Source organism: Muntiacus reevesi, chromosome 4, assembly GCF_963930625.1.
Source record: "Muntiacus reevesi chromosome 4, mMunRee1.1, whole genome shotgun sequence".
NCBI classification, from domain to species: Eukaryota; Metazoa; Chordata; class Mammalia; order Artiodactyla; family Cervidae; genus Muntiacus; species Muntiacus reevesi.
This window is the reverse complement of record NC_089252.1, coordinates 23753146-23778717: the sequence shown is the minus strand read 5'-3', so window position 1 is coordinate 23778717 and position 25572 is coordinate 23753146. Positions and strand designations below refer to the sequence as shown.

The 25572-nt window shown below is 42.3% G+C and overlaps 1 protein-coding gene across 2 annotated transcripts in view; it reads right to left on the bottom strand.

Moving 5' to 3' along the window:
- GAREM1 (GRB2 associated regulator of MAPK1 subtype 1) overlaps nt 1-25572 on the bottom strand; it is a 222092-nt gene that overhangs the window by 122495 nt on the left and 74025 nt on the right. For both annotated transcript variants that reach the window (XM_065932390.1, XM_065932391.1), the window contains exon 2: nt 22965-23105. In XM_065932390.1, the coding sequence (XP_065788462.1) occupies nt 22965-23105 (141 nt within the window). The remainder of the gene's footprint in view (nt 1-22964; nt 23106-25572) is intronic.

Here is a 25572-nt window from a genome sequence, read left to right as displayed (position 1 = left end):
TTCAAGATTCCCAAATTTCTGTTTCCCTTGTATTTAAAAGTTCAAAATAAATTAAAACTTGTACAGGGCCTACAACAAGAGAAGCTTAATACTGCGTGTGCCACTTCAAAACATTCAAGCTCAATTCTCCTCACCTTCACACACAGGCTGGCGATCAATGATAGAAGCCAAGGTAATATTAACACAGCAGATAAATTAAATTATCTGCTGTTGAAAATCTTTATATATCCTAATTCTTATTGGCAATTCATACTACCATAGGCATATTGTTAATGTAAAGATTTACTGTCTTATTATATGCCAGATCCTCTGATGGGCACTAGCAATGCAAAGGAAGATCTGTACTCGCCCTCAAAGAACTCAAGATTACTGGGGAAAAGGCCAATTATAAATGCAGACATGCAACATCAGAGATAGAGGGTTATATATAAGAAGGCCAGAAGCAGCTTCCTGGATGATGGATGACCATCCAAGGCGGAGAAGAGAGCATGACCCAGGGAAAGACACAGCAGGTGTGGGAACTGCACAAATGCAAAACTGGACAGGCAGGACCGAAGTCAGAGTGTCTTAATTGTTCATACTGACCTTCTCTTGTTGGCCTAGGGATCCATGGAAAGACTTAAAGCAAAGGTGTAAGGTGTGTAAATGAAAACTATTATGTGTCTTAAATATCAAGGACCTTTTAGCTACTGTGTGGGCTGCAAATTTTAGGGGAACAAAACTGGAGGCAGTCCAAAGGCTGTTGTAAGCGAAAAACCAAGCAGGTTTGAATGAAGGCTACAGACGTGTTTTTTTTTAAACAGAGGATACACTTGATATGTAGAGGAGATAGAATCAGGGAATTTTTCATCACAGGATGTGGGGGATGAAGTCGTGGGCAGACTCCCAGATTTCTGGCTGGGGACGTGATGCCACCAAACAGGATACAGGAAGAAGAGTGGGTTTAAGGGCGGGCGTGGCAGCTTTAGAACGAGCTCCGCTGAGCTGAGTGGGCCGAGGATGACACTGTGGGTGACACCGAGCGCCAAGGGGCGGATGACACAGAGAGATGGAGCTCGGAACCGGGAGCAAGTGGGACGCCCTGGCGGTCCACAGCGCCAAGGAGAAAAACAAACAGCAAGCTCATGTGTGGCAGAGAGGGCTGGTGAGGAAGAGACTGGGAAATGCCCGCGAGATGTAGACAGCAGGATGCATGAAGGACCTCTGTAAAATCTGTTAATATGTCCGCCAAGCTATGAGAACTGATGTCAGGCCATGGCGAGTGAGGAGGTGAAGGGGAGTGAGACGCGGGGAGGTACCGCTGAGGGGCCGCCAGGTGGAGAAGCAGGGCTCGAGGTGGGGTTTGGGCTGGTTTGTTTTTACAATCAGTTGAAATCGCACCACCTAGAGATAGTCAACACTGACATTTCAGCGCTCATTTTTTCCACACACACACACATACACAGGCATACCTCAGAGATATCAGACCACCGCCATGAAGCAAATATCACAAAAGGGTGAGTCACCCACATTTTTTGGTTTCCCAGTGCATATAAAAGCTATGTTTACACTCTACTGTAACTTATTAAGTGTGCATTAGCTTTATGTCTAAGAAAACAATGTACATAACTTCATCTAAAACGGATGCTGCTAGAAAAAATGGTGTTGACAGACATACATAAAACATGCATAAGACAGTTGGTGAGAAGCTGCTATATAACACAGGGAGCCCAGCCTGGCGCTCTGTGATAACCTAGAGGGGTGGGATGGGGGGAGGAGGGAGGCTGAAGAGACATGGGGTATAGGTATAATTACGGCTGATTTGCACTGTTGCACAGCAAAAACCAACACAATGTTGTAAAGCAATTTTCTTCCAACTAAAAAATTTTGAAAAATGGTGTTGACAAACTTGCTCAACACAGGGTTGCCACACACTCCCAATTTGTTAAAAAAAAAAGTACTATTTGTGAAGTGCAAGAAAATGACATTCACCTGTACATAAATACACATACATAATAATGCACAGACTTAAGGAACATTAATTGTCTACAAAATTATATACTAACAAGGCAAGCTGTGTCTTTACACCGAAACTATTCTTGAAGTTATCAGAATCGCAAGTGTACTCACAACAGAAGCAGTTAAAACCCAACATCTCTAAGACACGCACTACCCTTTGTCAACACTGGTTCTTTACTTCTGAGAAACTTAATGGAGAAAAGTCAGCTGAGGAAACAGACACACCCGATCCATTGATTTCAGAAGGTGGAGAGCAATTACCCACTTGAAATATTTCCAGGGGGTTAAGCATGTAGTCTTACGAGCAGAACCCTAGAAGCTCAACCTCTTGAGGTCAGACAACCTCTTGCAAGGGAGTAGTAACAAGGTGCACCCAAAGAGCAGCGCCCCATGAGTCACCAGCGGGGCGAGTTCCACCCTGTAAAGCTCCCACACCTGCGTCCTGTCTCATCACCACGGAAGGAACAGCGCACAAAGCTCTCTACTGTGGGGCTACAATGTCAACAGAGCTGGGAATACTGGTTAAACTGGCCCAGTCAGCTGAATGGCCACTGGGTTTGACTTGGGGTTGACTCTACTAGGAAATGGGACAAGAGGTCGTAATTGTAACACAGAAAAGGTAGCACCCAAAGACTTCCAAGTGGGCTTCCCAGGTGGCTCAGTGGTAAAGGATCTACCTACCAAGCAGGAGACGGGGTGTTCGATCCCTGGGTCGGGAAGATGCCCTGGAGAAGGAAATGGCAACCCCCTCTAGTATTCCTGCCTGGAAAATCCCATGGACAGAGAAGCCTGGTGGGTGTCAGCCTAGACATCCTGCCCACCCCCCACCCCCCTACGAAGGCAGTCAAACCGGAAATCATTTGATGAAAGGCAACGGTTGGAAGTTAGATCTGGTGATTTGCATCCATGCTGCAAGCTCAGTCATGTCTTAACTCTTTGTGACTCCTCAGACTGTTGCCTGCCAGGCTCCTCTGTTCATGGAATTTTCAGGCAAGAATACTGGAGAGGGCTGCCATTTCCCACTGCAGGGGATCTTCCCGACTGAGGGATCAAACCTACATCTCCTGCATTGGCAGGCAGATCCTTAACCACTGAACTATCTGGGAAGTCTCTGGTGATTTGGAATTGATTCTAACAGTGAATATACTTTAAAAGAAAATGATACATACCTGGCCTGGCTCTTAAAACCAGTTTATATCTACTTTTTAAAAAAATTTAAGCCTAAAAATATTTTTTTATTAAAATATAAAAAAAAAATTTTTTTTAATTGAAGGATAATTTCTTTACAGAATTTTCTTGTTTTCTGTCAAACATCAACAAGAATCAGCCACAGGTACACCCATGTCCCCTCTCTCCCAAACCTCCCTCCCATCTCCCTCTCCATCCCACACTTCTAGATTGTCCCAGAGCTCCTGTTTGAGTTCCCTGAGTCATAGCAAATTCCCATTGGCTATCTATTTCACATATGGTACTGTAAAACGTCCATGTTACTCCACACATTTCACCCTCTCCCTCCTCCCTTCTTCCCATGTCCACACATCTGTCCTCTATGTCTATGTCTCCACTGCTGCCCTGAAAATAAATTCATCAGTGCCATCTTTCTAGATTCCATATATATGCGTCAGTATACGATGTTTATATTTCTCTTTCTGACTGACTTCACTCAGAACTGACTCGAATGTGTTCCTTTTCATGGCTGAGTAGTATTCAATAGTATGTGAACTGTGCAATTCCAGATGTTCAACCTGGATTGAGAAAAGGCAGAGGAACCAGAGATCAAATTGCCAACATCCACTGGATCATCGAAAAAGCAAGAGAGTTCCAGAAAAACATTTACTTCTGCCTCACTGACTATGCCAAAGCCTTTGACTGTGTGGATCACAACAAACTGGAAAATTCTTAAAGAGATGGAAATAACAGACCCCCTGACCTGCCTCTTGAGAAATCTTATATGCAGGTCAGGAAGCAACAGTTAGAACCAGACACAGAACAACAGACTGGTTTCAAATCAGGAAAGGAGTATATCAAGGCTGTATACTGTCACCCTGCTTATTTAACTTATACGCAGAGTACATCACGAGAAATGCTGGGCTGGAGGAAGTACAAGCTGGAATCAAGATTGCCGGGAGAAATATCAATAACCTCAGATATGCAGATGACACCACCCTTATGGCAGAAAGTGAAGAGAACTAAAGAGCCTCTTGATGAAAGTGAAAGAGGAGAGTGAAAAAGTTGGCTTAAAACTCAACATTCAGAAAACCAAGATCATGGCATCTGGTCCCATCACTTCACGCCAAATAGATGGGAAATGATGGAAACAGTGACAGACTTTATTTTTTTAGGCTCCAAAATCACTGCAGATGGTGACTGCAGCCATGAAATTAAAAGACACTTGCTCCTCGGAAGAAAAGTTATGACCAAACTAGATAGCATATTCAAAAGCAAAGATATTACTTTGCCAACAAAGGTTCGTCTAGTCAAAGCTATGGTTTTTCCAGTAGTCATGTATGGGTGTGAGAGTTGGACTGTAATGAAAGCCAAGCGCTGAAGAATTGATGCTTTTGAACTGTGGTGTTGGAGAAGACTCTTCAGAGTCCCCTGGACAGCAAGGAGATCCAACCAGTCCATTCTAAAGGAAATCAGTCCTAAATGTTCATTGGAAGGACTGATGGTGAAGCAGAAACTCCAATACTTTGACCACCTGATGGGAAGAACTGACTCATTTGAGAAGACCCTGAAGCTGGGAAAGACTGAGGGCAGGAGAAGAAGGGGATGACAGAGGATGAGATGGTTGGATGGCATCACCAACTCAATGGACATGAGTTTGAGTAAACTCCGGGAATTGGTGACGGACAGGGAAGCCGGGCGTGCTACAGTCCACAGGGTCACAAAGAGTCGGACACGACTGAGTGAGTGAACTCAACTGAACTGAGTATTCCATTGTATATATGTACCACAGCTTCTCTATCCATTCACCTGCCAATGGATATCTAAGTTGCTTCCATGTTCCAGCTATTGTAAATAGTGCTGCAATGAACATTGGAGTACATGTGTCTTTTTCAATTTTGCAAACCAATTTATATCTACTTTGTCTGTAAAGTGATCCATAGATTTTGCTGAGACTTATGGCCATCCCAGAGCAAGAACTACCACAGTCACCACTGCAGCTACACACAGGTTGCCAGGAAGGTTAATTTCTAACAGAGAGTTTGCATGCACTTAGTTTAAAAAAAATCTGGACAATAATCTTAAGAAAACTGTCTCGTCACATGTCCCCATGTTCAGACAAATGACTGAATTAAAAGTATGGTATGAACTCATTAGGATATCTCAAAATAGATTTTTGGAAGAAATCTGTAAATAAGATCCTCCATGTAAAGGTAGGAGGCACATATTAAATATTAAAACAATTCTATACCTACCATTTAACATGTTTTCATATGCCAACAAAGAAACACATGTCTCTTGGCAATAACAGATGTGTTGACATCTCAAAGCTTAACTATCTTCATTGAGATCAAGAGGAAGGTCCTTACAAGGGAAATGAGACTGTGTTCTGGATGCAGTGTAAAAATTACATTTTCCACTTGGTGATTTCTAGTGTATTAGTGAGCATTATTGATTTTATAACCTAACCTTGAATCTGACCACTAAATTCTAACATTCTTTATAATCTTTGGTTCACTTGATTTACTGGGATTTTCTAAGGAGACAATCATATATTTTTCTCTTCCTTTCCAAAGTTGGAAATCTCATTTCCTTTCTGTCTTACTACATCAACTACACCATAACAGCTGTACAGAAGACTTAAACAGTGCCCAGCATATGCAGGTGGTGTTCTAAGCATCAGTTATAAGCTCTTTCAGCTGAAAAACAAGTATTGGTTCTGTTTAGTCACCAAGGTGTGTCTGACTCTTTGCAACCCCATGGACCAGAGCTCACCAGATTCCCTGTCCATGGGATTTCCCAGGCAAGAATACTGGAGTGGGTTGCCATTTCCTTCTCCAGGGGATCTTCCCAACCCAGGGATCGAACCTGCATCTCCTGCATTGCAGGCGGATTCTTTATAACTGACCCGCCTGGGAAGTCCCAAAACAAGTATATATAGGTATTATTTCCCCTATTTTGTAAGTGATGAAATTGAGGCACAGCAAAGTTAGACAACATATAGAAATGATCATAAAGCCCCTAAGAAGATGCAACAGCTTCGTAATGGTTCCTGCAACAGGTAAAGAGCACCCCCCGACCATCCTTCCACTACTTCACAGAAAAGACACACTTGCCATGAAGCACGGTGTATATGTGTGTGGGCTCAGGAGCAGAGCGGGGCTGAGATGAAAAAATGTATGCCAGGAATTCTCTAGTTCAGTTTAAGTGCCTTTATACCTGACACTTCCCCAGCTGTCTGCCCTGTTTATCTGGACACGGGGTTCGTGATTTTTTCCCCCCAGCCCTTCTACACCCTGGGAACACACAGGAGGCCTTTCTGCATGGCGCTCCTATGGGAAGGGGGAGGAATAATACAGCCTCAAAGTTGTGAGCTTTCCCTGCTGGACGAGCAGGACACTACGTGTGTGTCCTGGCTGAAGAGAGGGCGCCAGGTACAGGGAAGACGGAAAAACAAAGAGGATAATCACAGCCCCAGTCAGAGCGCTGTCTCACGCCTGAGATGGCATCCGTCTCTTCAAGACCCACCCGCCTGCCGGGACAGACTGGGGAGCAGCCCCGGGAACAATGGGCTGCGTTACTGGCTGCTCCACCTTACTTATGCAATTTGCTAGTCACCGAGGGCTATCCCCACCTGCTCCCAAAGGGTTATCTCTGAAACACAGATTAAAAAAATATCACGGAGGTGAGTTTATGCTGACAGGGTGCAACCCAAACCCAGAAGGCCCGTCAGGAGTCTGTGACCTGGCCCCCGGGGCAGGTGGGCAGGCTTCATGGCTGGACGGCTCTGGGTTTCAGTCTCCACCTACTGACGGTAGCACCTTGGCCAGGATCCCAGAGCCGTGGTTTTTTCATCTGGAAAGGGGCCGTTTCTACCATGAAACGAGATCACAGGTCTGGGTGATAAAGAACCCCCTTCCATGCAGTAGGCGCCCCCAGGTGCTCGCCACGGCGGGTCTCACGTGCTATCGCTGCTTCCCCTCCACTCGTCAATCCCCCCCTGCGCCCACTGCCCAGCGTCCGGGAGGTGCTTCGTTATTCAATCAGCGTCTGAAGGCAGCCCCAGACCTGCAACAGCACTGCTTCACTGCAGCCTCTCCCCCTGGACTTGGATTCCCTATGCAGATGCCTGAACTTTCTTAAAATGAGAAGGAAGCTATAACAATAGAGAAATGATGACCAATAGTGAAATGATGCTGTACTTCTAGTTGGAGGAGGCAGGGCTGATCTGGACTCTTCCTCATGTACAACATGTAAAATACTTAATGTCAACAACATCTGAAGAACCACATATGATGTACATACATACTGCAGTCTGAAGTAGAGACCAGGTTTTACAATGTCATTTTAGTTCTCTTAAAATTTGTGTACTCCAGGCACTTACATATATACCTTTTTCTTTTTTAATAAAAAGGGAGAAGGAAGGGGCCAGGGTAGTCCTGGAGGATAAACAAAGCTTTGCACTGAAAGGGGTTTGTACCTTCACTGTCCCTGAATTTTTCTGCCATGATACCCATGGCTGCTGTCAGGAGCAGGCAATGTGTGCAGAATACAGTGTCCATTCAGAATTTTGAGAACAGCAAAAAAATGCTTCACATGCTTTTTTTTCAGTCTGGGCAATGACTTCTTATGTTTTACAAATCAACCCTGACACTTTTTTCCTAGGACCTGTCTGCCTGGCAGTTGCTGTGCAAAATCAGAATTTTTGTCAATATGAAATAAAACTGATACAATAATGTTGTTATTATATTATAGTTATATATATTATATAATGTTATAAAATAATAACATTATTGTATCAGTTTTATTTTATTCTGTATTATTAAAAATTCTCATTTTATGCTGAGAAATTCTCTATTTTATGCTGAAAGCTGAGCACTGAAAAATTGATGCCTTTGAACTGTGGTGCTGGAGAAGACTCTTCAGAGTCCTTGGACAGCAAGGAGATCCAACCAGTCAATCCTAAGGGAAATCAGTACTGAATATTCATTGGAAGGACTGATGTTGAAGCTGAAGCTCTAATACTTTGGCCACCTGATGTGAAGAACTGACTCATTTGAAAAGACCCTGATGCTGGGAAAGATTAAAGGCAGGAAGAGAAGGGGACAACAGAGGATGAGATGGTTGGATGGCATCACTGACTGGATGGACATGAGTTTGAGTAAACTCCGGGAGTTGGTGATGGACAGGGAAGCCTGGGGTGCTGCAGTCCATGGGGTAGCAGAGTCAGACACCACTGAGCAACTGAACTGAACTGAGTAACAACATGATTACTGCTATCTGATTTTCTCCATCTCAGCACCACTGGCGTCTCTGTAGTGGAGGCCCTCGGGGGCCTTACAGGATGATCAGCAGCATCCTTGGTTTCTACTCACCAGGTCACAGTAGGTTCCCCTCCCCTTGTTACAACAGCCAAAAGTGTCTCACAGTATAGCCACATGTCCTGGGGAAGGGGAGGTGTGTAGAAGTTCGCAACTTGGTTGAGCAACTTGTTTGCTCAACTTGGTTGAGCACCATGGGTCTATGTTAAAGTAAAGAAAGAAAACAAACACTCTTTTTCCTAAATAAAGGAAGTAACAGTTATTAAGAATTATAACAGATTCCATAACGGACGTTTTGATCTTAACAAATCAACCTATGAAACACATGCTCCCTTTCACAGAGGAAGATCTTTATCATAGCACTGGAAATATACGACCGGACTATTTCATTCAACTCAGTTTCCTAGATTTTGACACACAGAATGAAGAATTCCTATTGCATGGAGGAAATAAGTAATTGCCAGATATAAGCCAAACTATTAAATCTTTGTGGTATCAATCTTTTTGACCTTTAGATTTTTGTATATAATTTTTTTCCCTCCTTTCATCTGATGCCTTGTATGAAACACGTTTTTCAGTGGAACTCCTATCCCTGATTACCTGGCAGGCTCAAAAACTAAAAGGAAAAGCACATTCTTGCCAATCTAGAAGTCTAAGTGCGTGTGTGCTATGTCACCTATGTCCGACTCTTTGCGACCCCATGGACTGTAGCCCAATAGGCTCCTCTGTCCAGGGGATTCTCCAGGCAAGGATGCTGGAATGGTTGCCATGCCCTCTCTTTCCAACCCAGGGATAAAACCCATGTCTCTTATGTCTCCTGCACTGGCAGGCAGGTTCTTTACCACTAGCACTACCTGTACCTGAGGTGACGGGAAACTTCTACTAGAAGACCCTGAGTGTCCCCAAAAGATCACAAAGGCATTTCAAAAGAAATCTGAATCTTTACTCTCTTACTCTATTTATTTTTAGGAAGAACCTGAAATTTATTTTGTTGACATTTTAAGAGGTAAGAGTGTTTTAGCGAAAAAGAAAATGGTAGAAACAAATGAAAGCCATTAGGGAAAAGCATGCATGAGAAAGGCCTATGCCTGGGAGGTTGAAAACAAAAGTCTGCTTCCTTAAAAACTGGACCAAAACAAAAACAAAAACAAACTCAGAAGAATGAGCTTTCTTTTTCCTTGTCCCCTGCATCTCAATATCAACTTGTTCCTCATCAGCATTTCCTCCAGTCTAGGTCAGGTCTTCATTATCTTTTCATCAGGTTATTCAAACAACTTTCTATCCTCTTTCATTTCTCAGTGTCCATTCTGAATCTGTGTAGGAGGAGGTGGCCTCCAAAAGACAGACTATGAGGGCTATTGCCCCCAAGACACAAAGACTACTGTTCTCATTATTCATCCTAGAACTCAAATCGCTTCAAATCTGTTCCAAGCTGACTTTCTAACCTTACGTTCTAAGCACTCCTTTCCCCTCTCACCCACAAAGCACTTGAGTTATCTTTACCACTGTCCATAACCCACAGCTCTGCTCAAGCTGGCGCTCGGTCAAGACTCCTTCTCCTGGAATGGTCACCTGAGGGCCTCGCCTCTCATCCCCACCAGAACTGCTCTCTCCTTATTCAACAGTTGGCGCCTCCTTCAGAGCATCACCATTATCTCTCTTACTGTCCACGGAGGGGCCAAGAGCCACACCTGCCTGCTTCAAGGGGAAAGGAAATCGGACTGTTCTCTGGGCATCTCAGGCATCTTTGTAAACCGACTGGAAAAAAAAAAAAAAGTTCATTCTTTAAAGATGACTCAGGTTCCATGCAGTCAAAAATATCTAGTGATCCCTTAAACCATCCAAGCCTGTGCCAGGTTCTAAGAGGTACAGGACTGTCCTCAAGGAGCCTTTAGAAGTGGGGAGGATGAGATCACGACATAAATGCTCTTGGACACAAATTACTACAGGATTCCACCACACAGGAAGGACCTTATCTGTATACATGGTGTGGAAAACTGGGAAAAGCTTCTTGAGGGAGGTGGTGTGTGAGGGAGAACCTCACAACTCGGGGGTGACGGAAGTGTGAGCCATCCAAGAACTAGAATCAGCATGGAGTGCGGCAGGTGGGTGCAGCCCACCCGGGGAACAACAAACAGGCTGCTGTGGCTGGTGCCTGCCAAGGTGTCGAGGAGAGACCAGCGCTCTCAGCTGAGTCTATTCTGGCCCTCATTAGAAGACAGTCTGTACTTACCCGGAGAGTGGTGAAATAACAGCAATAGTTGAGGAAGAATAATCTGACTGATGGGGGCAGGGAGGAGGCGTTAGGGTCTTCAGAGACCCAGTGAGAGCAGGCTGGAAAAGGGGAGCAGCTGCAGCAGGGGCTGTGGAGGTGGTGGCCACAAGACTTGGCCAGGGGACTTCCCTGGTGGTCCAGTGGCTAAGACTCTGAGCTCCCAATGCAGGGGGCCCCGGGTTCGATCCCCGGTCAGGGAACTAGATCCCTCATGCCGCAAGTGGGCCCACATGCCACAACTAAAGAAGTCCAGTGTGCTGTAATGAAGACTCAGCACAGCCAAAAAAAAAAAAAAGATGTCAACAAGAAGAAGAAAGCAACAACAGCAACAAAAAACCAAACCAAGACTTGGCACACAATTACTTTGAGGGGCAAAGAGGAAAGGGCATGAGGTGGACAAGGGGCTGAAATCTCCCTCTCTGGGTGACTGGCTTCACCACTGCAAGTAAGAAAGCTGAGGGACTTCCCTGTGGCCCAGTGGCTACGAACCAACCTTTCAATGCGGGGACGCGAGTTTGATCCCTGGTCAGGTAACTAAGACCCCGCACGCTGCAGAGCAACTAAGCCAGAGCCCTGCAACTACTGAGCCTGCACACTGCAACAAGACAAAATAAAGCGTGCACACAGACAAAATAAATCTTAAAAAGAAAAATAAAGAATGCCGAGGTGATGAAAATAGTGTGAAGCACTGTACAGAAAGATGTAACAGCCACTAGGTATTAAGCTTACAAGATGCAAAAGACATGAGGGGAGACATGGAATATTTCAAACATTGATGAGCCCACAACATCTCATTTACCTACAATTTTTCATGTGTAGATGATAAAAGCTCTATGTTTCTTGTTTGTCTCATGCTCACTCATTGGCTTGACTCATTCTTAGGGACAAACCCCATGGTGTTCTGTAAACCAGTCCTAACAGGTTGGAGGCCTTGCTGAGGTACACCTTCCGGAAAAAAAGCACATGTGAGTGTCTGAATCATCTCCTTGCCCTCAATGTCAGAAAGGTTCACACGGTACACGTGGTCTGTCGTTTTTCTGTGGATAGCATGCCTGACAACCCCCCAGCTGGGTAAGAGGTTTAACAGAAGGCCAGCACACGGCGGCCCTGGAGGGTGAGTCATGAAGGTAAGTGACTCCAAATCTAAGAAATGGAGCAAAGTGACTTCATGAAGCTTGACCAGCACTGCATCAGTTTTGGAACATATGAAGCCTGTTTTCCGCAAAGAAAAAAAAAAAAAAAAAAAAACAACCTCAGAGCAATTCTTAAAAGCTGAAAGGGAACCTTTGAAAAGGTCACACCACCTCTCGGAGGTACAAATCCAACATGGAAATCAAATTACGAAGTGAGACGAACCCATCCCCACCCATGTTATAAACACCCCATTAACAGCGTGGTTACAGGCAGCTTGTTCAAACTTTCCACCTGATGTTAATCACATCATCTCATAGGTTAAACCAGACTCGAGCTGGAGTGATCCTCTTTCAAGTACTAACTTTCCATTCGGGACTGACATATAAGCTGGGCGGGGGTGGGGGAAATGGCAACCTGGAGTTTTGAACTCTAAACACCATCCCTGTTTGCATACCCTGTTTGTTTTACATTTCAGAACCTAGATTTTCTGTGTGTAGATTCAGTATGTGATTTTCAAGGATTCTGAGAGTAAACATGCTGAAAAGTGAAAACAGCAATCGAGGGATTCTCAAATATTTTATGAAAGTTTTTTTTACCGATGTTTATAGATCAAGAAAAGCCACATACTGTGACACTGATTCACTCTGCCCTGTATTTACTCATATGCCCCCTTTCCATTTCTCTCATAGAGCTGATTTTAAGGAGAAACTAATGAAAAAGAATTTAATGAAAAAAGTTCCTTTCTTCTCAAATCACACACACACACCCTCTCCTCTATACTTAAATTACCACCACCAACTGGGTCAACCCTTGGGAGTCGAGAGACTGGGAGCAATCAAGCCCCCAAAGGAAGCTGGGGACAGTTCCACCACATGGCAAAAAGAGAATCATTTCTCTCTGGTTCACCTCGCACTGGGCTGTTTCTACACTTGACCCTGGAACAGAACAACCCAGGGAAAGGTGGACTGTCACCCCTAAAGAAATTACCTAGAACTGTAAGTAGGGTTCAAGGGCTGAGGGAGGAGCGGTTTTGTTAAGAACACCACTGAAGAGTTAGACACAAAAATTAACTTTGCTGCTGGCTGCTGTCGGGGAGTCCTTTTCCCCTTGTTATCACAAAAAATTTTGAAACATACAAAAAATGAATACCATCTACCCTTTACCTAGACTGAAGAACTTTAACAGCTTGCCCAATATTCATCTATGCTGATGTTTGATTTTGAAGTATTTTATAAATGAAAATCATATTCCCCTCCCCTAAATAATTCACTGTGTCTCTAACAAATAAGGATGTTTTCCTTCAAAACTATAACACTAGAATCACACCTAACACGAAATCAAGATAATTCCCTAATATCATCTCAGAATGAATACCATTCACATTCTAGTTTACTTGTGTTATTATTCTTAAGTAATTAGAAGTAAAACCAGAGAACTATACCGAAGGCTGACAACAATCCTGAAGTCATTCTTCTATCAAAGGCTGATGCTTACATTAAGTTCTTTGTCTTTGTTTTGACTTAAAACATCTGGGCGGACACCCAAGTGTGAAAGAAACAATTCATCTGACCTCTGACCACAAACACGATGGTACAGTAGCTATACCAGCTACATGGTGAAGAAGTGGAAACAATGGCAGAGACAACTTCCTAGACACTGGGCTATTATATTAATTAGTTTCCCCTTTTATCCTCTCTTGAGTAGTCCTCCAACCAAGAAAGATGCCTCCAACCCTGTTATTGTTTTAAAAAAAAAACAAGAATAATATTAGAAGCCTTTCACTCCTATGTCCTCTCCCTCAGCTTTTCTTTAACACACTGTGACAAACAGTTATCCACGCTTGCTGTCTCACCTTCCACTCATTTTTAACCCCCTCATGAAGTCTGATTTTCCTCCCATTTATTCACTGGAAGATCACAAATGTCCTCAGTCACACTTACAAGACCCTCTCCCCGGGCCTCCAGACTTGGGTAGGAAGCCCCCCAGGTTCCCTCCATCCCCTCCCCGGCTCTCCCTGCAGATCTTCTGTCTTTGCTGCTTCCTATAATTTACTTGAGAGATGAGAACGTCACCTGTATGCAGATGACTTATAAATCTAGAAAAGGTCAAGATAAATATGCTTCCTTAGTTTTCCCCTAGAGTCAGAATACACGTGGGGAGCTGGGTGAAAGGAGAGCCAAGCAGAAGCTTTACTAAATTTACCAGCGAATTCTAACCGATCTCTCTTCTCTGTGATGGTCGGTATGACTTCCGTGTGCAAGCGCCTTCTAGCACATTCAAGAGGAACTGCGGTGGGGGAAACAGGTTGTGGAGCTGCAAGTCCTGGGTTCCAATCACACCCATTAGCTGGGTAATAGTACAAGATCCTTAATGTCTTTAAACCTCAGTTCTCACTGGTGCACAAATACAGAAAATAGAACCTGCCTCATGGGTTTGTTGTGAAAGTAACACGAAGACATACAAGCAAAATGCTGAATTAGCAAGAGAATGTAGTGTGTGTGTGTGTGTGTGTGTGTGTGTGTGTGTGTGTGTGTGTGTGTGTGTGTGTGTGTGTGTGTGTGTGTGTGTGTTTAGTTGCTTCAGTCACATCTCTTTGTGACCTCATCGGCCACAACTCACCAGGCTCCTCTGTCCATGGGATTTTCAGTGTAAGAATACTGGAGCGGGTTGCCATCGCCCTCCTCCAGGGGATCTTCCCAACCCGGGGACTGAACCCGCATCTCCTGTGTCTCCTAAACTGTAGGCAGATTCTTTACCGCTGAGTCACCAGGGAAGCCCGACAAGAGAATATGTGCTAATGTCACTCAGTTGTGTTTGACTGCGACCCCAGGGTCTGAAGCCCGACAGGCTCCTCTGTCCATGGGGATTCTCCAGGCAAGAATACTGCAGTGGGTTGTCATGCCCTCCTCCTCCAGGTGATCTTCCCAACCCAGTGATCAAACCCAGGTCTTTCCCATTGCAGGCAGATGCTTTACCGTCTGAGCCACCAGGGAAGCAACAAGAGAATAGCAAACACAAAATAAAATGAAGCTATTGCTAACTGTAACCTAAAGATTCAATTATGAAAAAGCGTTATTTCTTAGCTAATATTTACTACTGGTACTGGCAAAACTGGTTGGGATAATATCGCTTGCCATACTATACGTGTACTGTTGTTATTTAGTCATTAAGTCATCTTTGACTCTTTTTTTTGCAAACCCTTGAAGTATATTATAGCCCACCAGGCTCCTCTGTCCATGGGACTTCCCAAGAAAGATTGCCATTTCCTTCTCCAGGGAATCTTCCTGACTCAGGGATCGAACCCAAGTCTCCTGCACTGGCAGGCAGATTCTTTAGCACTGAGGCACCTGGGAAGCCCAATGCTGAGGGCTTTCTAAAAGACAGACTGGTTACTTTCCATTTTATCACATAAGCTTTATACCATATAACAGAGAAAGTACACATGCTGCTCTACACAAGTAGTTACTTTTATAAGCGGATGATTCACACTAATTAAACTCACACCCCAGGAGAATAAAATTAGCTTGTTTCAACATTTCCTTTTGTTCAGTGATTACAATTCAAGGTTATGCTAGATACCACATTACTATAATTTTGCCTGAGAGACAGACACCGCACATCCTACATTTTTAAAAACAGGTACTGTTGATGTAAATGCAGGTGCTTGCTAAGGGCCTTGCAGATTTCATAAGCAATTCTAACTAACCTTGGGTTCCACTGTTACTTATTTCTGTACATATTGCATCGAGGAGGGAAGCTGTTGTTGATGTTCGGTCACTAAGCTGTGTCTGACTCTTTGTGACCCCCTAACTGAAGCATGCCAGGCTCCCTGGCCTCTTCACTATCTCCTGGAGTTTGCTCAGATTCATGGTCCATGGAGTCGGCGATGCAATCTAATCATCTCATCCTCTGTCACCCCCTTCTCCTCCTGCCTTCAATCTTTCCCAGGATCAGGGTCTTTTCCAATGAGCTGGCGCTTTCTATCAGATGGCCAAGTACTGGAGTTTCAGCTTCAGCATCAAATATTCAGGGTTGGTTTTCTTTAGGAAAGGAGGGAAGTACTTTAGGAGGGAAGTACTGAGATCATTTTAGGTTGTTAAAGAGTCACTGGATTTGCAGGAGGCTGAGAATGTAAAAATAGAACCAAATGTGGCTGGGGTTTATCTCAGATGCTTCTGTTTGCTGACGACACCGGGCATGCCATCAAATGATATGAATTTTCACAAACCCGGTCAGGGTCCCACGACTTCCCCAATGGTGGACCGTGGGTACACAAACACCTCACATTCTGATTCATCTGACTTCTCAGAGCTCTGTCCCTGGACAGCTCTTTGAGGTTAGTTTTCAGGAAAGGGGTGAGAACAAGGAGGTAACATTATTTAGTAACTCATCTTGAGGTAAGGAAGCTGTTGAGTCAATTGGAGCTCAGAGAATCTTCACGATATTTTCTAAGGAAAATCTCCATTTTATAAGTTGGAAACTTGGAGCTTAAAAGGGCAAATTCCAGAGGCAACAGCATATCCAGCTTTTTGTGGAGTCTGAAGTTTACATTAGTTTTAACGGACAAAATGTCAAATTGTGAATACCAAATCAGGGTTAACGCCCTAGGAAGGTTCAGCCTAACCCCGAGACACTTGCTTTAGTGTAAGCAATGTGAGTGAGCTTGACTGATCGCTCTGAACTGTAGAGACAAAAGGAATTTGACGAAGAGAAATCTGAACTGTTAAATGGAAATCATTCATCTTTACAAACTATTGGCTATAACTAAGTTGCACTAGGTTCCTTTTCCTAATTTTTTTTATTTTTTTTTATTTTTCAGTGGGTTTTGTCATACATTGATATGAATCAGCCATAGAGTTACATGTATTCCCCATCCCGGTCCCCCATCCCACCTCCCTCTCCACCCGATTCCTCTGGGTCTTCCAGGCCCACCAGGCCCGAGCACTTGACTCTTTTCCTAATTTTTTAAGAGATTTTTTGTTTGTTTGTTTCGTTGTTGTTGTTTAACAAGTCAAGATACACTGGGGAGGTAGGAGATGTTCAGGGTGAGTTAGCAGTGGAGTGGGTCAGGCAGGAGTTTAGATGGTCTGAGTATGCAGAAAAATTCCAAATTCCCGATTGTACACTCCTTAGGAAATCTTTGCCCTTTCAGTAGCAACAAGAAGTTAGAGCTTGGATAAAACTGATCTGTGATGCCTTTTACTAAAACATGTGTGAAAGTGGCAATCACTTTTCTAAATACTATGCCAATTTTTCTTGAGTGGTTTCTCTGCTGTTAGCAAAATACATGATGCTGACTAAACACATTCTCTCTCTCGGAATCAATTGTTTGTTAAACCAAGAAAATTCCTTTTATTCCAAATAAAAAACTTACTTTGTCAGAATGAGGGACATTTTTTTTTTTTTCTTCTCAAAGCACATCTAATAATTTCAGAATTCAGAGTAAGGTGATTCTTATCACCACCATGTGAGAGTGTAATTCTGATAAGAACTTCAAGTCATATTTCTCTTCTCTGAAAAGTTTATGAAAGTATTTCTTTTCAAATGAAAAATTTCATGAAAATCTCTGATTAAAAATATGGGAAAGTCACTCGGGATTGTGATTTTTCTAAGAATGCTGAGTTTTGCTATTTTTCAGAATGTATGTGTACGGAGTTGTGTACGGCTGCCTAGGCTGTGTACTGCACAACTCCAAGGGGCACCGTTTACAGAGATCACAAAATAAGGGGTGCTGCCTTGGACAGGACAGTGCAGTGGCCCTGATGGAAATGGGACACTGAGAAGGAAAAAAACAGCTGCCACCTATACCAGAAAAGAAGGACAAAGGGGGCAAGGCACAAAGATGGATGGGCCAGCTTGTGCCCACATGGCAAAACATGGACAAGTCGAGCATCAAAATAAACAAGGACAGGAAGATATTTTGATCCTTTGCATGAAGTAAGAATCTGTAACTCCATGCTGATAATAACAGGTAATTAGGGGCACAGTGGGAGAGAGGACTAGCTCTTCCTTACAATAGAATGACAACACATAGAAGAAGGAATGATGGACTTAAGTTAGAAATGCCCTATTTTACCTTCAAGGTAAACATTGAATCAGACAGGTATCATCAATAGCTGCTCAATACAAGGGGGTGGGGAGTTAGAGAAGGAACGCGACACCCACAGAATCTCAAAGAATCTTCCTCCAAACTTCCCAGTAACACAAAGCACATGCTAATTATATAACAGAGAAATCAGACATCTTAACCGAGTGATCAAAATCAAGGTCACCAGTAAGGGACAGACGGACACCCGTGTCTCCAGATGTGATTTCACCAAGGAGGACACAACCAGCCCAAAGTGCATAATCTCAGACTAATCATGAAGAGCCTGTGGAACCCAAAGTGAGAGTTATTCTAAAAAGCAACTTGCCTACATGCTTCTAGACTGTCAAGAAACACAAGAAAGGCTGAGGAACAATCCCAGATTAAAGGAGACTAAAGGGACATGATAGGAAAAAACAGTAAGTGGTCTCAGACTAGATGCTGTCCTGGAGGGAGAAAAATATTATTGGGACAAAGACAAAACCGGAACATGCACTGCAGATTAAATCAAAGTATTAAATGTCCTGAATTTGCTGACAGTAGTGTGCTTACATAAGAGGATATCCTTGTTTTTAGGAACCACATAATGAAGTACAAGGGGGATGTGTGTGGTCTGCTCCAAAGATTTGGGATAAATAAATAAATAATATGGGGGGGGGTGTGTGCGTACATGTAGAGAAAGAGATGGAGGAAAAGAATACAACAAACATGGCAAAATGATGATAAAAAATGGGTAAATAATATAAAGGAATATATCATACTATTGTAGCCTCAAAATAAGAAGTTTAAAACAACAAAAACAACAAAACAGTAGCCAAAACAACTGAGGGTGTCAGCATTCAGTCTGCTTTAATGCACAGAAAAGTAATTCAATTTGTAATCTGTACTTCAAAACAAAGAGTTAAATCTTCAGAATCACTGTACTGTTATCATTACGATAATCACCACCATTAACACCATGGGGCACTTGGTAAGTATTAATAGTAAGCATTTCTCATGTCGCTCAGCGGTAAAGAAGCTGCCTGCAATGCAGGAGACTGGGGTTTGATTCCTGAGTTGGGAAGACCCCCTGAAGAAGGAAACGGCAACCCACTCCAGTGTTCTTGCCTGGGAGAACCCTATGGACCGGGGAGCCTGGAGGGCTATGGTCCATGGGGTTGCAGAGGCAGACTCGACTGAGTGACTATACAAACAGGAACTCAGAAAGGTGCTTCCCTTGCATCACCTCTTTTAATCTTCACAACTACCCGAAGAGAAAGGCACTCATTGTCTCCACTTTATAGATGAGGAAATTAAGATCCAGAGAGGTCGAGTAACTTGCCCAAATACACACAGTAAGTGGCAGAACCAGGAATCCAACTAGGCTGATTACAAAACTGGTAGATTTTATTCCTACTTCAAATGTATTTAATTATTAATTATTCATTAATTTTTCTCAAAGAATGAGTGATGACTCTCAGTGTAAATGAAGTTATAACAAATTAGTGAAATATGCATGAATAAGTGTTTCTTCTACTACCTAAAATTAGAACACTACTAAACCAGAGACATAAATGGTATTTTTAGCCTCCACTATTTACTTTATGCTGTCTTTCTTCCAAAGGCTGGACTTGGTCATAAATCCTTTGAAATAAAATATACCCGAGGATGTTCTTTGAAATGATTTTATCAAGTCTTATAAAACACTGGTTCCTTGCCATGGACTGAATGTTTACATCCTCCCAAAGTCAGATGCTGAAGGCTAAATCCCCAATGTGATGGAATTTGGAGGTGGGGTCTTTTGAGGGCAATTAGTCCTGAGGGTGGAGCCTTCATGAATGAGATTAGTGCCCTTGTAAGAATAGACTTGAGAAAGCTTATTGTTCTCTCTCTCTTTTTTTTTTTCTCTCTCTCTCTCTACCATATGAGGACCCACCAAGAAAATAACCATCTGAGAACCAGAAAGTGGGCTCTCACCAGACATCAGACCTACTGGCATTTTGATCTTGGACTTCTCAAGAAATAAATTTCTTTTGTTTACAGTGCATCCAGTCTATGGAATTTTGTTACAGCAACTTGAACTAAGACAGTTCCATTTCAAATTTTTCTTCCTTTAATATATTTTCTTTCTTTTCATGTAAAGTGGTACAATCTTAGTGCTCAAATTTTCTTTTAGTCTGGGCATCTCTACTTTACTTTTAAAAAGGAAAAAGTATCATTTGCAATATACTGCCTGTGGTTCCCAATTAAGTGCACTATCACTTTTCTTGCAGATAAAGAGTAAGCTGTTAACATACCATCTTTTATCCCAGTGGAAGATGAATGTTAAAAATATATATATATTTAGAACAAAACATTTGCAAGTATTTGCAGGTGTTTGGGGAAATCTCATCATCTGACACAGTGAATGCCCATTCCAGAACAAAGGATTTCCAACTTTGGCTGAATAACAACAAGAGAAGCTATTAAAACCCTGATGCTCAGCCCACACTCAAAGCCAATTAAATCAGAACCTTGGATGTGGAAACTGGGCATCAGTCATTTTTAAAGCTTCCCAGGTGATTCCCAGATATGTAGCCAAGTTTGAGATCCCTGGATGGAACATCCACAGCCATAAAGAATTGTATCTTTTTGTGTACAGATCCAAAGGACTCACAAAGGCTTTTTGAATTGGTCTCACTTGTTAAGGAGTGTACAGTCCAACTGGCAAGTGGAGATATGGGTGCATGTAATGACTCAGCAGGTAAAGAATCCACTTGCAAAGCAGAAGACATGGGTTTGATTCCCGGGTCAGGAAGATCCCCTGGAGGAGGAAATGGCAACCCACACCATATTCTTGCCTGGAGAATTCCATGGACAGAGAAGCCAAGTGGGCTACAGTCCATGGGGTCACAAAGAGCAGACATGACTGAGTGACTAAGAACAAGTCCAAGGAAAAGGTAACAGTGAAACCTGAGGACATGTGCCAAAGGCATGTGATACAAGGTAAGTGCATCAGGAGACAACATGGGGACAAGTCGGGGGTGCCAGCAGCGTCCTGATGCAACGACAGGCTCTGATGGAAGCACGGCTGAGGAAGGCAACTCCGGCCAGGGAATGGTTACACGGAAGAGTATTCAGGATGTCCAGGACACAGGAAGGGGACTAATCTAGCCAGAGTGGAAGGCCCACTCTTCGGAGTGGAAAAAGGTAAGTTGGGAGAAGTGGACTAGAATCAGAGGATGAGAGCTTTGAGCAATAAGTTAGACTGGTGGCATATGGGGTCTCTAAAGAAATCTGCACATCTGATCAAATGACAACATTCATTTGGGACAAGTGATGTCACAGTGCTATTCACAAGGGTTTGGGGGAAAGACTAAAAGTCAATCTACTAAAAGAACACAACAGATTAGGTAAATTTATTCATCTGAATCACAACCTTACATCTTCCTTCTTGGTTTTCCATGAAGTACAGGAACTGTAATTTTGGTTCTGCTAGAACTAGCATGGAACTCACCTGTCGTGTGACCACTGGCAGGAGAGACCAGGCAGGTGGAGGCTCTCTCTCATCCTCTGCCCCTTTGCCTGGCTCACAATCTCACTCTTATAGCTACTTTCTGTAGCTATATGTTCCTCCTTTTTCTATGAAGGCTACACCTATGGCTGGGAAAGAGAATTCTAGGACAGGGTTTCAGGCAAGAGAAATCTTTTCTTAAAATTTTTCTGTAATAAGGATTTTGAGAAGTTTAGTGACCCGTAGGTCATATCCAGCAATGAAGACTCCTATGAATAAAAGGGGGACCAAACCATTCATTCATCCCATAAATATTTACTGGACACATACCATTTACTGCTGTTCTAGGCAGTGGGAATACAGTGAAGCCCCTTTTCCAAACAGACAACTCTCTGGGCAATGCAGAGATTTCACTCAAAAACATGACAGCAGTCTAGGGCATCCTGCCACAGACTTTTGAAACATTAATGATAGCAGAGAAAAAGAAAAAGATCCTTCACATAATGAACTATAAGGAACAGAAGGAAGTATAGGATATATATATATATATATAATGTTTTAAAAAACTGCATGTATAAACTGCCACTATTGAAAATGGATTCAAGTTACTAGATGGATCCTAAACTCCTAGGACAGTGCTGGTACTTAGAAAGCCCTTAATAAAGATTAGTTAAATGACATGGACAGGAATTAGTTAAATAGCAGTAAAATTACTTAACTAACATGCAAACTAAACTAGTTAAAAATTAGTTAAATAAATGCAACAGTGACATGTTACACTGAACGGAACTCCTCAAGTGAGGCAGGAAAGTAGTTACTATCCTAACTCAACTAAAGCAGTGAGGTCACCTCTGATGCCTGTGTTCTAAACGCTCCTTTGCAGAGGGACATGTGCAGGCATCTGACTTTTCAATTCAATACTTCTAAAACCAGACCATAATGCTTGTTTGTGCAATGGTATCTCGTAAAACCATGAAATCAATGTCTTTCACAAATTGTGCTCAGGTTAATGCAGAGATCCTCGTGCTCAGAGGCTGCCTACACATACGGACTGCCATTCCAGAGATGATATTTGTTAACACTTTCATTTTATGAATCTCTAAGAAGAATTTGTGCTTAACAGGGAACTCTGCTCAATGTTATGTGGCAGCCTGGATAGGAGGGGACTCTGGGGGAGAATGCACACATGTACATGTATGGCGGAGTCCCTTTGCGGTCTACCTGAAACTTCCACGCCATTGTTAATTGGCTCTACTCCAGTACAAAATAAAAAGTTAAAAAAATGCACAAAATCATTAAAGGAAAAAAAAAAAAGAATTCGTGCTTAACTACATGCATTAATTAGAAATTCCTATGACAAAATGAATCTGATTACCAAAGTGTTTCGATCTTCTTTGTCCAAGTCATTATGTCCTCTTTGTTTACAGACAACTCCTACTTTCTCACTGTGGAGGAGAAAATTAGCATATTCAAATACCCTTCCTTGGCCCTGTCCCTTGAGAGGAGCTTTACCTGCATAATGTACCGGAATCTCTATCTTTGGCCCAATGACATAGTGCCCCTCCTCCAGGCTGTGGGCGGTGATGGTGGTCCACTGACGGCACGAGTGAATCAGAAGGCAGTCGTTTTCCCGCAGCCCTTCTATGCATTCTCCTGGAAAATAAATTTTATATAAGAAACTTAGAATTAGCATCTGCTTACTCCATTCTCTGCAACAAAATTTCATCAGTTATAAGTTCACTAATGGAGAAGTTGATAGTTCATCCCAAAATGAGATAAAGTCCACTTCTGAATCAACAATTAAAAAAAAAAAAAAGGCATTCCATGCCAAGTTGACAACTATACACAGGATTCTATAAAAATGTTTCCCATTTACCTGCAAAGAGATTTCCAAATACCTCATTCTATCTTAGTGGTATTTCAACAATAATATAATAAAACAAACATATACTGAGTGCCTGCAATATATTGAGCACATCTAATGAAATGTCTTATATATATTATTTCAATGTAATAGAATAACATTATGAGGCAGGTACTGTTTCGTCTTTACAGACAAGAAAAATGAAGGTTCAGAATGTTAAATATAGGGGTTCCCCTGGTAGCTCAGCAGTAAAGAATCCACCTGCCATTGCAGGAGACATGGGTTCAATCCCTGATCCAGGAAGATCCCACAAGCCTCAGAGCAACTAAACCCACGAGCCACAACTACTGAGCCTGGTCCCTAGAGCCTGGGGAGCCACAACAACTGGACCTTTGTGCTGCAACTACTGAAGTCCATCTGACCTGGACCCCATGCTCCACGACAACAGAAGCCACCGCAATGAGAAGCTTACACAACACAACTAGAGAGTAGCCCCAGCTCTCTGCAACTAGAGGAAAGCCCATGCAGTAATGAAGACCCAGCTCAGACATAATAAGTAAATAAATAAACGAAATTATTTTTAAAAACAGAAATGTAAAGTATAGTCTAAGCTCACAGATTCAATAAGCAGAAAGGTGTGGATTCAAGCATAGGTCAGATTCCAAAGCTTATGCTCTTTTTTTTTTTTCTTGGCCACACCATGGCTCGTGGGACCCTAGTTCCCTAACCAGGGGTAGAACCCAGGCCTTTACCCATGAAAGCATAAAGTCCCAACCGCTGGACTGCCAGGGAATTTGCCCAAAGCTTATGTTCTTAATCACGACAATATAACTACCAAAAATAAAAAGTAAATTTCTCTCTCTCTGTTGAAACAGTACTTGAGATTAAATGCTTATATCTCCTTTCAAATTTTACATGTTTTAGTACTGTACTGGTACAAAAACAGACACATAAATCAATGGAACAGAACAGAAAGCCTAGAAATAAACCCACACACTTATGGTTAATTAATCTACAACAAAGGAGGCAAGGATACACAATAGAGAAAACACAGTCTCTACAGCAAGTGTTTCTCTGAAAACTGGCCAGTTATATGTAAAGGAATAAAATTAAAACATTCTTCAACATCATATACAAAAATAAACTCAAAATGGATTAGAGACCTAATTGTAAGACCATGTAACTCTCAAACTCCTAGAGGAAAAGAAAACATTGGCAGAATACTTTTTGACATAAGTTGCAGCAATATTTTTTTGGATCTGCTTCCTAGACTAATGAAAATAAAAGCAAAAATAAACAAATGGAACCTAATCAAACTTAAAAACTTTTACACAGCAAAGGAAGCCAGAAAGAAAATGAAAAGACAACTTACAGAATGAGAGAATATATTCACAATGTGACTGACAAGGGATTAATTTACAAAATATACAAACAGCTCACATAGTTCAATATCAAAAAAACAACCCAATTAAAAAATGGGCAGAAGATCAAAATAGACATTTCTCCAAAGACGACATACAGATGGCCAACAGGCACAAGAAAGAACACTCAACTAATTATTAGAGAAATACAAATCAAAACGACAACGAAGTATTACTCACTTCAAACCAATCAGAATAACCATCATCAAAAAGTCTACAAACAATAAATGCTGGAGAGGGTGTGGAGAAAAGGGAACCCTCCTGAACTGTTGGTAGGAATGTAAATTGTTACAGGCAAGATGGAGAACAGTAAAGAGGTTCCTTAAAGAACTAATAACAGAATTACCATATGATCCAGCAATCCCATCCTTTGGCAAATATCAGGAAAAGACAAAAACTCTAATTTGAAAAGCTACATGCACCCTAATGTTCACTGCAGCACTATTTACAATAGCCAAGATATGGAGGTAGCCTAAATGTTCACTGACAGATGAAAGGATAAAGAAGATGTGGGATATGTATACAATGGAATATTACTCAGTCATAAAAAAGAATGAAATAATGCCTTTTATAGCCATATGGATGGACCTACTAATAGGTCCATACTAATGGAATAAGTCAAAGAAAGACAAATATCATAATATCACTTTCATTTGGAATCTAAAACTATGATATAAATGAACTTATATCCAAAACAGAGACTCATAGGCATAGAAAACAAAATTATGTTTATCAAAGGGGAAAGGGGAGGGAGAGGGGTAAATTAAGAGTCCAGAATTAACAGATATACACTCAATATACTCAATATAAAAAAGAAAAACAGCACTGGGAACTA